This window comes from Arabidopsis thaliana, chromosome 4, assembly GCF_000001735.4.
Source record: "Arabidopsis thaliana chromosome 4, partial sequence".
Classification (NCBI taxonomy): domain Eukaryota; kingdom Viridiplantae; phylum Streptophyta; class Magnoliopsida; order Brassicales; family Brassicaceae; genus Arabidopsis; species Arabidopsis thaliana.
In genome coordinates, this window is record NC_003075.7 from 9,105,465 (window position 1) to 9,120,362 (window position 14,898).

General features: G+C 36.8%; 3 protein-coding genes and 1 non-coding gene across 4 annotated transcripts; 3 read left to right on the forward strand and 1 right to left on the reverse strand.

The window, feature by feature from the left end:
- The first annotated feature begins 188 nt into the window (after positions 1 to 188).
- AT4G16100 (heat shock protein, putative (DUF789)) lies at positions 189 to 2,695 on the forward strand. The gene is made up of 6 exons (NM_117703.8): positions 189 to 665; positions 937 to 1,148; positions 1,578 to 1,806; positions 1,920 to 2,005; positions 2,099 to 2,190; positions 2,278 to 2,695. Exons 1-6 carry the CDS (start codon positions 345 to 347, stop codon positions 2,520 to 2,522), a joined length of 1,185 nt encoding a protein of 394 aa, NP_567483.5. The 5' UTR covers positions 189 to 344; the 3' UTR covers positions 2,523 to 2,695.
- Positions 2,696 to 2,843: 148 nt separating this feature from the next.
- On the forward strand, positions 2,844 to 2,917 carry AT4G16105. The gene has a single exon. It is a non-coding gene; the product is annotated as a tRNA-Thr (tRNA).
- Positions 2,918 to 7,221: 4,304 nt separating this feature from the next.
- On the forward strand, positions 7,222 to 10,700 carry RR2 (response regulator 2). Its single transcript, NM_117704.6, is given in 6 exon segments — positions 7,222 to 7,674; positions 8,150 to 8,302; positions 8,387 to 8,791; positions 8,882 to 8,957; positions 9,035 to 10,165; positions 10,253 to 10,700. Coding segments are annotated over 6 exon segments (1,994 nt in total). The 5' UTR covers positions 7,222 to 7,514; the 3' UTR covers positions 10,322 to 10,700.
- Positions 10,701 to 10,744: 44 nt separating this feature from the next.
- COBL7 (COBRA-like protein-7 precursor) lies at positions 10,745 to 13,915 on the reverse strand. Its single transcript, NM_117705.6, has 2 exons — positions 13,116 to 13,915; positions 10,745 to 12,553 (listed from the first exon to the last, which is right to left on the reverse strand). The coding sequence occupies exons 1-2, from the start codon at positions 13,672 to 13,674 to the stop codon at positions 11,127 to 11,129; spliced, it is 1,986 nt and encodes a 661-aa protein (NP_567484.1). The 5' UTR covers positions 13,675 to 13,915; the 3' UTR covers positions 10,745 to 11,126.
- Positions 13,916 to 14,898: the final 983 nt, after the last annotated feature.

Genomic DNA, 14,898 nt, shown 5'->3' on the forward strand with positions numbered 1-14,898 from the left:
TATATTTATAACAAAAATGCGATATGCTCTTTTTAATTCTTTATTTCTATTTTTGCTTCAGAATTTTTTTTCATTTTATTTTTGGTCAAAAAGGTTATTAATTTCCTTTTCAATTTGTACGAATTTAAACGGTGACGTTTTTGTTTAAATTATCAAACAAATCAAAACAAAATCAATAAAATCTAATCTCTCATCATGAGGCATCTTTGACTGCTCTTTAATTCACTAAAAAAGTCTAAAACCCTAACCATTGCCCTTTTTCAAACGAAGAAGAAGAAGACGAAACGCTACCATCATCTACACACACACACCCAACTACTTTTTTCCATCGCCGGCCTGTACAAATGTCGACTACCCGTAGGATCCGCGGCGAGAATCGGTTTTATAACCCACCTCCGATGAGAAAACTTCAACAAGAGCGTGAGAAGAAGAGACTTGAAGCGGAGGAGATAGAGAAAGAGAAGAAGAAGGCAAAGGAGATTCTCGATCGAAAGATTAAAGTCGAGGAGAAGGAGATTAAGCAACCTGAGGAGTGCTCGACCTCCGATTGCTCTGTGCCGAGTCGGGTCTCCTCCACCACCACCACCACCGGAACTACTTCTTCCAATTTGGGCCGGTTTCTGGATTGCACCACTCCAATTGTTTCTACGCAGCACTTGCCTTTGGTAATTACTCCGATTTTGAAGTTTTACTTGAATCGACGACTTGGGTTTGGGCAGTTTTAGAATGAGAACATTAGCATCAAGCGTTGAAAATGGGAACTTTTTATCAATTCTTGGGAACGATTATGATCTCAGTCTCTTATTGAAGATAGAATTGGTTTCAGGTTTTAGAATTTATCGCTATTTAGGATTGTAGATTTGAGAAACAGATTCAGTTAGTAGAACAATTGTGATGTTGTTGTGGTCAGTCATAGTTTCTGTGTTTTTGCTTCAGACAAGTAGTAAGGGGTGGAGAACTCGTGAACCAGAGTACCGTCCCTATTTCTTGCTGAATGATTTGTGGGATTCATTTGAGGAATGGAGCGCCTACGGTGTCGGGGTTCCTCTTCTTTTAAATGGGATCGATTCGGTTGTTCAGTATTATGTTCCTTATCTCTCTGGTATTCAGCTTTATGAAGACCCATCTAGAGCCTGCACAACTAGGAGGTGAGTTCTTACATTCTGCTTATATTTTTGATTGTTTCCTATCAACCATTAGCAGTAGTGATCGGGTTCTTTGCTCGTTGATTGGTTCTTCTTCTGATAGAAAAAAGGATAGCAGTTGGCTTTTTTGTCAATTTATATATTTTGAGATGAAGCCACTTCTTTCTTGGGTTGTTCTTAATCTTCGGATGCACGTTCTTTAGGAGATAGGAAAACCAACTTCTAAGCGTTCTCTGCTACAATATCTAGAGATATTCATTTGGATGACTAATACACAACAACTTTTATGCTCTCAAATACTAGTCAGTGGTTCAAGTTTATCATGGTGTTGAATTCCAAATTTGTTTCATCTCGTTGGTTTTCTCTTTAATTCCCAATTCGTTTCTGCTTTCTAGAGTAAAATTCGTTGTTTTGATGTTTGTTCTTAAACAGGAGAGTTGGTGAAGAAAGTGATGGTGATTCGCCTAGAGACATGAGTAGCGATGGGAGCAATGACTGTAGAGAGCTTTCTCAAAATTTATACAGAGCCTCTTTGGAAGAGAAACCTTGCATTGGTTCATCGAGTGATGAGAGTGAGGCCAGCAGTAACTCTCCTGGTGAACTTGTCTTTGAGTATCTTGAGGGTGCTATGCCATTTGGCCGTGAACCATTGACCGACAAGGTATGTTTATTATGTAATTAAAGTGGCTCAACTTCTCACATTGGTGTTCAATTTCATAGCCGGCGAAATTGTTCTGTCCTGTGTCATAATAATGTTTAACCTTAATATTGCAGATCTCAAACCTGTCATCACAATTCCCAGCACTCAGAACATACAGAAGCTGTGATCTATCACCTTCGAGTTGGGTCTCTGTTGCTTGGTACTGCATCTAACATGTCCCTTCCACATTTTCATGAGTATATTTTTTCCAATCACTCTCTATAAATATTGATTTCTTCTCGCATTCTTGAAGGTACCCAATATACCGAATACCATTAGGTCAATCGTTACAAAACCTCGATGCTTGCTTTTTAACATTCCACTCGTTGTCAACACCCTGTCGAGGTAGGCCTGCTCTGCATATTTAAAACATAGTCTATACATGGGCTTATTAGAAACATCGCAAATCAACTCTTGTATTACTGGTAAAAGGTACAAGCAATGAGGAAGGTCAAAGCTCAAGCAAATCGGTTGCATCGGCGAAGCTTCCATTGCCCACTTTCGGTCTCGCATCCTACAAGTTTAAACTGTCAGAATGGAGCCCAGAGAGTGACGTAGACGAGAACCAGAGAGTCGGGACGCTGCTACGAACAGCTGAAGAGTGGCTCAGGCGGTTGAAGGTGATTCTACCGGACTTTAGACACTTCATATCGCATAGTGGTTCGGCGTGGAGATGATGATATTTAGAGTCATTTTCTAAACTCTAAATAAGGAGAGTGATATATAGCAAAAGTGAAATATCTTTCAGCTACTTTTGTTTGTTTTGTTGAAGGAAAATGAGAATCTGTATAGACACTGATCGTACATTTGTTTAATTACTGGGAAAACTTATGTAATTGAAACAGTTTGGAAAAAAAGAAAAAAAAAGTTGGTCGAAGAGAGTTTCTTCTGCTTTATGATCGTTATAGTTTCGTTATTGTGTATAATATATGAATGTGTAGACTGTGAGCGATTTGTATTTAAGTATAAGTAAATGATTAGGGCTTTAGTAACAAGATGCTCTCGTAGCTCAGTTGGTTAGAGCACCCGTTTAGTAAGCGGGAGGTCTTGAGTTCAACTCTCAACGAGAGCATTTATTTATTATGTGTTGCTCATATTTATCTTTTTGTGTGTGTATACTACTATGTGTTTTGTCTTGAAGAGTTGCGTATGATAATTGTTCCACGTTAACGTACGGCCTCTTTTCTTCGGACAAGACCGATGACACCTCAACCCCAAAAACATTTTTGCTGTTTACACAAGTGATATTTAGATATCTTGCTTCACTTAATTTTATCAATTGCCGACACTTGTATTAATATTGCTAATTATCACTTAATTATTAATTGCCAAAAACACGATTTAACTGCTCATTCACGTGAATATTTGATTACTCAAAAGTACTATTTAGATGTGTAGAGAGAGTCGATTGACAAAAAAAAAAAAAAAAAAGATGTGTAGAGAGAGTTCAATGTCGATAATTGCAAATAACGTCAGTATTCCTAAAAAAGAGTTGGGTCAAAGATGGTTTCAATTGGCTAAAGAAGTGGCTGGTTTCACATGCGACACTTACATTTTTCAAATAATGTTATTTAATTCTTATCCACTTACCATTAACACGTTGCATCACAGGGAAGCTCCTCCGCAAATTGACTCCACACCAACTATCAATTTTGTGGTCACTAACTTTGAGAAACAAGACTTTTAAATTACAGGAAATATTTTTTTTTGTAATTGTTTTACCAAAAATAAGTTGCATAAAAATTGGTATCTATATATATATGAATACGTTATACGTCTACGGATTAGACCAAGTAAAATTTTAGAACTTTTGTATGCGTGTTATGGATATGGTATAGAAATATATTTTACAAATAATCAAAGTGGTTAACTTTATCTTTTGTAACTTAGATATAATTTGAAAAACTTTCAGTTATCTTACCAGGTTGTATTCCAATAAGCAGGGATAATCTATATTTTTTTTTAAATGTAACTAAATATTTTACTTAGTATTTGTGGCTAAAGAAAAAAGGTTGACGAGTAATGTTGTATAGTGGAAATCAAACATAGGAGGAGATCCACCAATATCACTTATCAAAGTGCGTTGTTGCCACTTTTCCCCAATACTATTGGACGCGTTACAAACAAAAAAAAAGACATATGTGAATCATATGAATGTGTCTCTAAGGTTTATTGTTTCCTTTATTATAAGGTTTCGACCAGGCAAGTGGCAATGCAATTGTGCACTTCTTTTTGTTTCGTTTCCTTTTTCTTTTCCTTTGTCTTATGCTTGCTTAATAAGAAAAAGTTAAAAATGAAAACAGGGTGATGTTCGATAAATGACCACTAAACATTTGGTATTGTCAAACACAACAAATTGTTTTACACTTTAATTAGTTTCAAGGGCCGAATCTGGTGTAATCTCTAAATGTTATCAGAACAATCATCGAGGGGAAGAGTTGCTGACATTATATGACTTTACTCGTGAAGTCTTTTGGGAGGCGTTTGTAGCGATCTTGATCCAAAGTCACTTAAGTTAAGGAATTGACTTTCACCTAAATGTTAGTATTTTTCTTCAATTTAAATGGGGCAAGTTTTGTGATCGGTTTAAAGAACTTACCAAGCTGGAGTTAGTAAACGATCTACAATTGATCCAACTAAAGGAAGTAATTGTTAATGGCTATGAACATATGAAAGAAAGGTCGAAACCCGTAAATCAAGGTTCGAGTACGGATTAACAAACGAGTGGCTCGGATTTACGAGGAGTGACTCGGATTTAAGGCGAGTGATCTAAGCCATGGATCAAGATTCATATAAAGTATATATAGACTTGAAATGATCTTAGCTGATAAACCATATTCTATACTTTTAAATCTAAATTTGCTTCATAATCATAACTGCAAGAATTAAAAAGTAATTGGTATATTTTAATTATGGGATTTTGTTACAAAATATATGGTCAAATCGCTGATGCATATATATAGTTCAAAAAAAAAAATCTAATGCATAAATTGTTTAGAAAAATGTATAAGTGCATGGAAGGAAGGCCACACATTTGATCTTTTACATGCTCCAACTAGATCAGTAACTTCTAAAGCAAACACCACTCTATTCAGCTTCTAGCTATGCAAGAATTTGTTGCTATTACCTATTGGGGGTTATACCTTTCTAATATTTTTGTTAACGATTAAGTTTACGAGCGAATACACATGTGTACGTACATATATGATATATACTGTCAACATATAAATAGTTGTGTGTATACATGTAGTGTTGTTAGAAAATGCGTTGCCTTAATCATATGCTAGAATGTGCGTTGATGTATTATTCTGTTTTATTTAAGATAGCATATATTATAATGTATTTTGCCCAATAATTTAATACTTGTAGGTCATAGTCTCATAAGATGTAGGAGGCATGGTTTATACTTAATACTTTATAGTTTCCAAATAAAATCATGGTATAGACCTAAAATTTTGGGAGGATAATTTGATAATGTCATGCCTTTGGGGTTTCGTAACTAAAAAAAAACTTACAAGAAAATTATAAGATGATTAAAGAAAATAAGTAGAAAGAAAATATATTTTATATCTTTTAACAAAGTAAAAACATATTGAAGAACAAAATTAACAATATTTTGTTAAGGTTGAGTTTATAAAATGAGTTAATTTATGTTTTCATGTATGAGCTGGATCCACGTATCAAGGGTCTCTGGTCCAACTTTTTCTCAATTGTTATTTAGTTTCGTATCCTGTAGTTTAAAACAATATAAGATCAACCCTGCAAAGTTAAAAATCTTACAGAAAACCCCATGTTTTGAGACATTACATTAATTGTTCCAAAAAAGGCTGTACTGTCCGAAAATGTTGCATTATTGCAACCAATTGTGTTATATATGTGTTTTACATATGATATACTAGGAAAATTAAGGATACACATGATTTATCATAACAATACTTAAAAAATAAATAATATTATATTTTCATCTATTTATATCGCATTATTTAAAACTCATATACTGTCAAATTATATCGAATAAATAATAGAAATTTTGTAACATAACATTCAAAGTAGTACTATGACTAACTAAATACACACTACATAATAAGAGTCAAAACCCAATATATCTTGGCCAATGCCTTAGGAAAATGCACAAACAAACTCAAACACATTGAAGTCATTAAAAAAAAGTGGTACAGAGAATATTGGATGAGGAATATTCACCAGACAATGATCCTGAGTAGAAAGTTGAAGAACTAGAGCATGATTTGGACTAGTAGTATACATAATAACTAGATTTTAACCTGCGGTACACCGCGGGAACAATTTATTTTTTAAATTAATATATATAAAAGTTTGTAAATTGTATATAGTTATAAAATGTTTTTATTTTATAGTTTACAATTGTTATTAAGTAACGTCCTGCCAAACCCGTCCCGCCAACCCGTCCTCTTAAAAAAACTCATTTATTTTATTAATGTTGATCTTATTTATGATATGTTTATGAATTATTGTCTAAATATTTTGTAATTTTGTAGTAATTAAATGCTATCAAAGATCTCTACGGTTTGATGATTATAATCATGTAGAAAAGCAATATCAAAAATGATAATTTTGTAGTAATTAAATAATATTAAATATTTTGGAAGTTTTATTTTAATAATTAATCGTGTAGTTAAGGTAGAGAGATTTTGGGAAGATTATTAAATGTCAAATATTTAATTAGAAGATTTTCTTTCTAATTATCAAAAATAATTATTAAATGCCAGTGGCAGCCGCTGTAAATAAATCCCAACTCCAGGATTTATTTCACAAAGTGGCTGCAAAAATGTATATATAGATAATTTAAAAAGTTATCTTTATCAAATTTTAAAAATCAAAATTTTAAATTTATAATGTATTATAGAAATTAGTATAAATTTAATATACAATAGACCAAAACCATAAAAGGATACGAGAAAAGAAACTCAAAACAAAAAAAAAATCATGAAATTTAATATTTTAACGATTATTATTTTAGACAAAATAAATCAAATCTGAAATTTATTTTATATCAGATTAAATAATAGTAATTATATAAAGTATGCGACAAAAAAAAAATCTACTTAAAGCATATGAGTTGTAGACTTGTAGTGAAAGAAAATGTGTACCAATAATCTATTTTAAGTTTTCACTAGGTTTGAATTTAGGTTTGGTAATTTAGCATTTAGAAAAATGGATCTAAAAGTAAACTTGATAAAGTACATGGTCTATATCTGGAGAAAAGAAAAATGTAAAGGACATCTCTACACCAACGTATATACAACAAAGTACAAACATAGACAGACATGTATAAACTATATTAATACTGTTTAACATTTTCACATTTAAACCTTTTTCAAATTATTAGTTCAACTTACTTCAAAAAAAGAAATGTAACAGAGAAATCCGAGCTTTCAAGCTGTGAAACAATAGCCATGCCCTTCATAAATCTTTCTACTAATTATTTTTTTTCACGTAAGATTCTCAAAACAAATCAAAATCTCATCTTCTTGGTATCAAAAATTTTCTTACTTTTTTTGGTTTTGTTATCCCGAATTTTTAGAATCAAAACCCACGTCAATTCTTTTTCAAAGGCATATATTCTCTCTGTTTCAAACTTTGTGTCTCTTCTTCTCCTTCTCTGATCGTTCGTTTTCTGGACGAGAGAGATGGTAAATCCGGGTCACGGAAGAGGACCCGATTCGGGTACTGCTGCTGGTGGGTCAAACTCCGACCCGTTTCCTGCGAATCTTCGAGTTCTTGTCGTTGATGATGATCCAACTTGTCTCATGATCTTAGAGAGGATGCTTATGACTTGTCTCTACAGAGGTAAAATTCAATCAAAATTTCGTTTTAATATTAATCTAAAATTTTATTAATTTACAAAGGTTTCATGGTGAAATTATGATCCAATTTGTGAAAATTTATTGTAATTTTTGTGGTTAACTATGGATTTTAATTACGGTGGTTGACTCTGCCAAAAATAGTAAACAGAGCTTATGGAATTGACTAGAAGTTTTCATTGACTGTTGAATGAATCACTGTTAGATTCAGATATATATACATCGCTTAGTTCTCTGTTCTGTTCTAATATTGTGATCTGCTTAAAGATTCTCCTTTTGAGGTTTATTTTCAATAGATCTTTTAGTTCTCAAGAAAAGTGTGATTCAAATTTCTTAAATTTTGTTCAAAGGTTTTAAGAGTTAGTTTGAGATTCTGGTATTTATTTTGATCCAGTTCTGTTTTCGATTATTTTCAAAATTTTGTTTTTTGATGCTTTTTGACTCTGATTCTGTTATTACAGTAACTAAATGTAACAGAGCAGAGAGCGCATTGTCTCTGCTTCGGAAGAACAAGAATGGTTTTGATATTGTCATTAGTGATGTTCATATGCCTGACATGGATGGTTTCAAGCTCCTTGAACACGTTGGTTTAGAGATGGATTTACCTGTTATCAGTACGTATCTTAATCGCTAAAAACTTATTATTAACTCTAATTCGTTTTCTTGAGATCTGAATGTTTTGAAACCTTTGGTTATAGTGATGTCTGCGGATGATTCGAAGAGCGTTGTGTTGAAAGGAGTGACTCACGGTGCAGTTGATTACCTCATCAAACCGGTACGTATTGAGGCTTTGAAGAATATATGGCAACATGTGGTGCGGAAGAAGCGTAACGAGTGGAATGTTTCTGAACATTCTGGAGGAAGTATTGAAGATACTGGCGGTGACAGGGACAGGCAGCAGCAGCATAGGGAGGATGCTGATAACAACTCGTCTTCAGTTAATGAAGGGAACGGGAGGAGCTCGAGGAAGCGGAAGGAAGAGGAAGTAGATGATCAAGGGGATGATAAGGAAGACTCATCGAGTTTAAAGAAACCACGCGTGGTTTGGTCTGTTGAATTGCATCAGCAGTTTGTTGCTGCTGTGAATCAGCTAGGCGTTGACAGTGAGTTAAAAACTTGCTTGCTTATGCATTTGTGTGTGTCGATGTTTGTTTTCTTGTCTAATCTTTACCGTATTGGGGCATTCAATGCAGAAGCTGTTCCTAAGAAGATCTTAGAGATGATGAATGTACCCGGCTAACGCGAGAAAACGTAGCCAGTCACCTCCAGGTATATATGTGATCGAATAGTATTACATTTTTTCATTGTTGATGTGTTCTAACAGTGGTAACATTGTGGAATTCCAGAAGTATCGGATATATCTGAGACGGCTTGGAGGAGTATCGCAACACCAAGGAAATATGAACCATTCGTTTATGACTGGTCAAGATCAGAGTTTTGGACCTCTTTCTTCGTTGAATGGATTTGATCTTCAATCTTTAGCTGTTACTGGTCAGCTCCCTCCTCAGAGCCTTGCACAGCTTCAAGCAGCTGGTCTTGGCCGGCCTACACTCGCTAAACCAGGGATGTCGGTTTCTCCCCTTGTAGATCAGAGAAGCATCTTCAACTTTGAAAACCCAAAAATAAGATTTGGAGACGGACATGGTCAGACGATGAACAATGGAAATTTGCTTCATGGTGTCCCAACGGGTAGTCACATGCGTCTGCGTCCTGGACAGAATGTTCAGAGCAGCGGAATGATGTTGCCAGTAGCAGACCAGCTACCTCGAGGAGGACCATCGATGCTACCATCCCTCGGGCAACAGCCGATATTGTCAAGCAGCGTTTCAAGAAGAAGCGATCTCACTGGTGCGCTGGCGGTTAGAAACAGTATCCCCGAGACCAACAGCAGAGTGTTACCAACTACTCACTCGGTCTTCAATAACTTCCCCGCGGATCTACCTCGCAGCAGCTTCCCGTTGGCAAGTGCCCCAGGGATTTCAGTTCCAGTATCAGTTTCTTACCAAGAAGAGGTCAACAGCTCGGATGCAAAAGGAGGTTCATCAGCTGCTACTGCTGGATTTGGTAACCCAAGCTACGACATATTTAACGATTTTCCGCAGCACCAACAGCACAACAAGAACATCAGCAATAAACTAAACGATTGGGATCTGCGGAATATGGGATTGGTCTTCAGTTCCAATCAGGACGCAGCAACTGCAACCGCAACCGCAGCATTTTCCACTTCGGAAGCATACTCTTCGTCTTCTACGCAGAGAAAAAGACGGGAAACGGACGCAACAGTTGTGGGTGAGCATGGGCAGAACCTGCAGTCACCGAGCCGGAATCTGTATCATCTGAACCACGTTTTTATGGACGGTGGTTCAGTCAGAGTGAAGTCAGAAAGAGTGGCGGAGACAGTGACTTGTCCTCCAGCAAATACATTGTTTCACGAGCAGTATAATCAAGAAGATCTGATGAGCGCATTTCTCAAACAGGTTTGATTATTACTCGAATACAGTGCACTCTAAAACAGCCATGAATTGATAGCTTGACACTTACTTCATTGTCATGCGTAAATGCAGGAAGGCATCCCATCCGTAGATAACGAGTTCGAATTTGACGGATACTCCATCGATAATATCCAGGTCTGACTACAGAAACTCAGACTAGACTGCAAGATTCTTTGTTTTTCTTCTCCCTCCTTCGAGGTACAAAGCTCAAAACATGGCAATAACCGAAGGGAAAGATAGAAACGATCATGTGTTGTATCTTTAGATGATAATCTGCAGGAAATTCCAAAAGCAGGTTTTAGAAGACAATAATTGTTTTCTTTTTGGTTATTAGGAGTAATGTGAATTTCCTTGTTTCTACATCTGTCTAGGTCTTACAACAAGACTCTTGACATTTAGGGTTCTTGATCGTCTAATTTCCTATAATTAGAAATGTTTTGCTTCTCTCTTTTTGAGTTTTAGGAACATTTTGTGTAAATATGTTTCTATGCGTTGTTGCTTCATAATAATAAAGATACGGTATTTGATCCGTTCAATCAACAAAAATCCACAAAACTAGCCTTGACCAGTTCTGCTATTTTCTGAGCCTTTACCAGTTTTACTACAGTGTATTTGCTTCTCAGACAAGAACTGGTTGGTTCGGTTATTTGTGAACTTATATGAATACCGGTTTGGAGGATTAGGAACAAACCAATGGCGGAGAATGAGTAAACAAAATATAGTAATACATACTGATTAGTGATTACTGACATTCTCTAATCATAAACAATACAAGAATGGTAACATATCTTCATAGCACCTATATAAAGCTTGTTCCAACACTCATCAGGTTGAAAAAGAATCGAGTGATTCTCCATCCATAAACTGCGGATTGGACCCGTTCTCGAGTAAGCCGGGGAAGAATCAAGAAACTGTATCGCCAACCCAACGGGAGGCTTCAGTGTAGTTACGCCCGCAGAATCAAGAGAGCCAAAACAGGTAATGCCAGGAGGAAAACAGAGATGTGTTTCCGGTGTTGGCTACTTCTCATTGGGAGTATGGTTGGGAGAGAGCACTCCTCACCGTTGAAGAACACTTTGCTCGGGAAGCCATCTCCACCAGGGACATTGATTCCAGGAGTCAGTTTCTTAGTAAAGGACATAACAGATTGTTGTTTTCCTGGAATCCGAGGATTCTTCAATGGATTTTCCCCGTCTCTTTCTGCGACGAGATAATTCAATCCAGGAAGGCCCTCCATGAAAATAGTATTGTTCTTCCCGTTGATACCAATTGTAGATGCATTGAATGAGTAGGCTTTCTCGAAACCCGGTGCAGCATTTTTCATCTGAACCGCGGTAAACCAATCTACAAAGTCTGTTTCTCCCCAGTTGAAGACTGTGACCCGGGCTGTCCATCCACCTCGATAATCTGTAGCCAAATGCCAGTTGATGCTAACTCCGCAGTTATCCCCACAAGGCATCGGGTTTGGCACGGGCCGTTGTTTTAGATAAGCCCAAGCGACGGTGAGTTCAGTTCGGTTCTCAAATGGAACCAGAAGAGCTTGCTGCGGTAGAAGAAGAGACGGAGCTGTGGCACTGCAAGCGCGGGCTGCTTTGTTGCTGGAACACCCGCAAGCACATGTCTTGCATGGGACGATTGAGTCGTTGAAGTAGGCAGAGAACGATACACAACATCTAGGACTCGCATCTTTTGGTTGGGTGATGTTGCAGACCACCTGCCAGCTTGCAAAAGCAGTCCGGTTTGAAGGTAATCCACTGGGATCGACGAACTGGCTCGGGCTCACCCGAACAGGAGGGCCACACTTGTAATCCGGGTTCAGTGTACCGTTTATTCTCCAGTTCTGAGGCGGTGATAGAGCAGAGATATTGAGATCAGGAGGCATTTTGTACACCTGCATCTGGAAAACTGAGCTCGACTTGCTAGGATCCATTGACCGTGGTAGAATCGTCCCATTTCTGCAGCAAAATGGGATAAGACCGAATGTCGAATCATTGTATTTCGTAGGAGGGAGATCTATGACGGTTGGCCGTCTTGCACAGCTTAACACGTTAGAGAAGTCAAGATCTTGATAGTGCTTCGCCTGTGGGCCATCAACACAATCTGATGAATCAACAATACTCGGGTAAGCCCCTTTCATGGTGTAGATAAACTCGTCCCGCATCCAGTCAAAACTCAGTTTCCAGTTATCCAGCCGGCCAAGCGGGTTATGGTTCTCCATAGTGACCTGTGCCATATAATTGGATGAATATGATCTGACCACATCGTACATGATAGTGAGGTCTCCATCTTTTCGTGGAAGAAACTCATTATCAATGATCTCTCTGTTATCATAGTCTGGGTCAGGAATGCAACATACTTGCAGAACATTTGTACCTGACAAAACAGAGAAAAAACACAGAAAATAAGCAAGCACGGACTCCACCTGTAAAAACCTTCAAAGTTACTTATGCTTTACACGCCACAACACAACATAGATTCCTAAGATCAATTAGAAAGAATTAACTCTATCTTGTCAAGTCATTTCTTTTATCAACAGATTCATATTTAGAAATGTGATGAAAGTGGATCGACTCATATACTAGCTATTCGATTACTTCTGCAGAAGATCTTAAGGCTCTTATGATTGAATCCAGATCAATCACAAAGAATGTGTTGCAAAGACTCTCACATTTGACTAATTCAAACATTAGGTGTAAAAGGAAGCTAACAAGTAACATACATAAGACTTTTATCAACGAGTGAGCACATGGGACTTAAACAATGCAATTGTTGCTAGCATTTGACTATCTCTACTAATCTGAAATTCCTCCTTAATTATAGGGATCTACACTAGATACTTCATCCTTAACATACCAAAACTCCTAAATATAGCAAACCAAGATCAGTCAAAAGATTATTAAGCCATAAATCAAGTAAACCAAAATCAAATTTAAACCTTTTTGAGTAGCTTTGGGACATTTCCATCCATCAGTAGCGAGAGTGATGTTCTTAGGAAGCGGCACATTCGGCGGCGCAACTCCGAACTGAGTCCCGACGAGCTCAACACGAGCTTGCATCTGAGTGACATCACCAGCAGTCTGAATAGCTGATTTCAAATCCGACGAAGGATAACCAGCGAAAACGGTACCGTTTTCGACGCTCACCGGTAAGCTCGAGCCGTCTGAGAGTACAGCGTTTGAAGCAGAGACGAGGATCTCTCGGTGTGCGAATTTGACGAAGACACGCCATGATTTGAGCTCGTCGCGGCCGTGGTTGAGCACTGTTATCACAGATTCGAACCGGTAGGGTTGATTTGCGGTGTCGTTGGGTGGGATCTTAGATCCTTTAGTGTGAGTGTATGAAACGAATACACCGTTGCATAGATCCGAATCTGACGGTGGTGACGGTGACGGATTAGTAGTGTTGGCGTCGGATTGTGATGATGTTAGAGGAATTGATACGATGAGAAGTGATAGTAGAAGTAACCGAGGGATGAAGTTGGGAGCTGAATCCATGGAACCCTAAAATCTCGCTCTTAGTCAAAAAGAGAAGTTTTTTGAATTTGAATTTTGTTTGGGAATTGAGAGAAGTTAGAAAAATGGAAGCTTTTGAAGAGATGATGACTGATAAAGCGACCGCGATAGTGCAAGCTGTAATGAAAAATGTTTGTATTTGCAATTCAAATTTTCCCTGGAGCATTTTTTGTTGGCTTTTTTTGCTTTTTCTTTTGTTGAAAATCTAAGAAACTTTATGGATACCAATACTCTTACATTATTACATAATTATTTTCTTAACAAAAATAATGTATGGATATAATTTCTTAAACCCTATTTTATAAGAAAAATAAAGATTAAAAATAAAATAAAAAACACCTAATTGCAACAAAAACTTCATTTTGTATTCAATTTTTAGATATATTTAAAACGCACTAAACAAGTGAGAGCACATGAGTTCTGTCGCAACATACCAAATTCTTATTTTCTGTTCAACGGTGGTTTGCTTACTTATAAATGGTATGAGCATGAGACTATGAGAGCATCAATACATATTCCTTAAAACCATCCTTGTACAACTTTCCGAGTCAATGAGTTCGTAGACTTTCTCCTGAATAGTGAAGAAAATGTTTTGTATCATCGCCAAATTCCACTCTTTGCGATATTAAGCTGTGTTCAGTGTTCTCGTTCATAGTCAGGTGATTAAAACAAAATAACTTCAGAACATATAAGAAAGCCCAAAATAATAAAAAGCCCAAACCCAAAATAAAACGTATAGCCCGATACAATAGACGATACATCACTATCACTAGTACTAAGCCAACTAGACATAAGACATCTTCCGTGAAATGTTTGCTTGGTCTTAACTCTTAAGCTTAATTAAGAAGACAATGAGATAATCCTCATGCCAAGTTAGATCACTAATACACTAGTAACCTCCAATCCATTATTAACAGTATTTCTAATCATCGGACCAGACAAGAATATTAAACATTCATGCTACTGTCTTGAGTGTCTATGATCTCTTTCCCTTAAACTCTCTTGCTGCTGCTGCTCACAAATGATTCGTCCAACAGAAAACGGTGCCGTCTTTTCAGAAACTTTATAAATAATGGATAAGAATACTATGTTTTTTACTACTTGGGTTTTGTCACAGATATCATCTGCCTCGTCAGAAAGGTAACAGATAAAAAAAATAAATAAAAAAAATGATGACCTTATCTTCAACCGCTACTCCTACAACTT

What these genes read in the sequence shown, in the direction of transcription:
- COBL7 (NM_117705.6), bottom strand. Translation starts at nt 13,674, where the DNA reads ATGGATTCAGCTCCCAACTTCATCCCTCGGTTACTTCTACTATCACTT. An exon ending in TCCCAAAGCTACTCAAAAAG is followed by an intron (nt 12,554 to 13,115) that starts GTTTAAATTTGA and finishes CTGTTTTGTCAG; the next exon opens with GTACAAATGTTCTGCAAGTA.
- AT4G16100 (NM_117703.8), top strand. Translation starts at nt 345, where the DNA reads ATGTCGACTACCCGTAGGATCCGCGGCGAGAATCGGTTTTATAACCCA. An exon ending in GTGAACCATTGACCGACAAG is followed by an intron (nt 1,807 to 1,919) that starts GTATGTTTATTA and finishes TTAATATTGCAG; the next exon opens with ATCTCAAACCTGTCATCACA. An exon ending in GTTGTCAACACCCTGTCGAG is followed by an intron (nt 2,191 to 2,277) that starts GTAGGCCTGCTC and finishes TACTGGTAAAAG; the next exon opens with GTACAAGCAATGAGGAAGGT.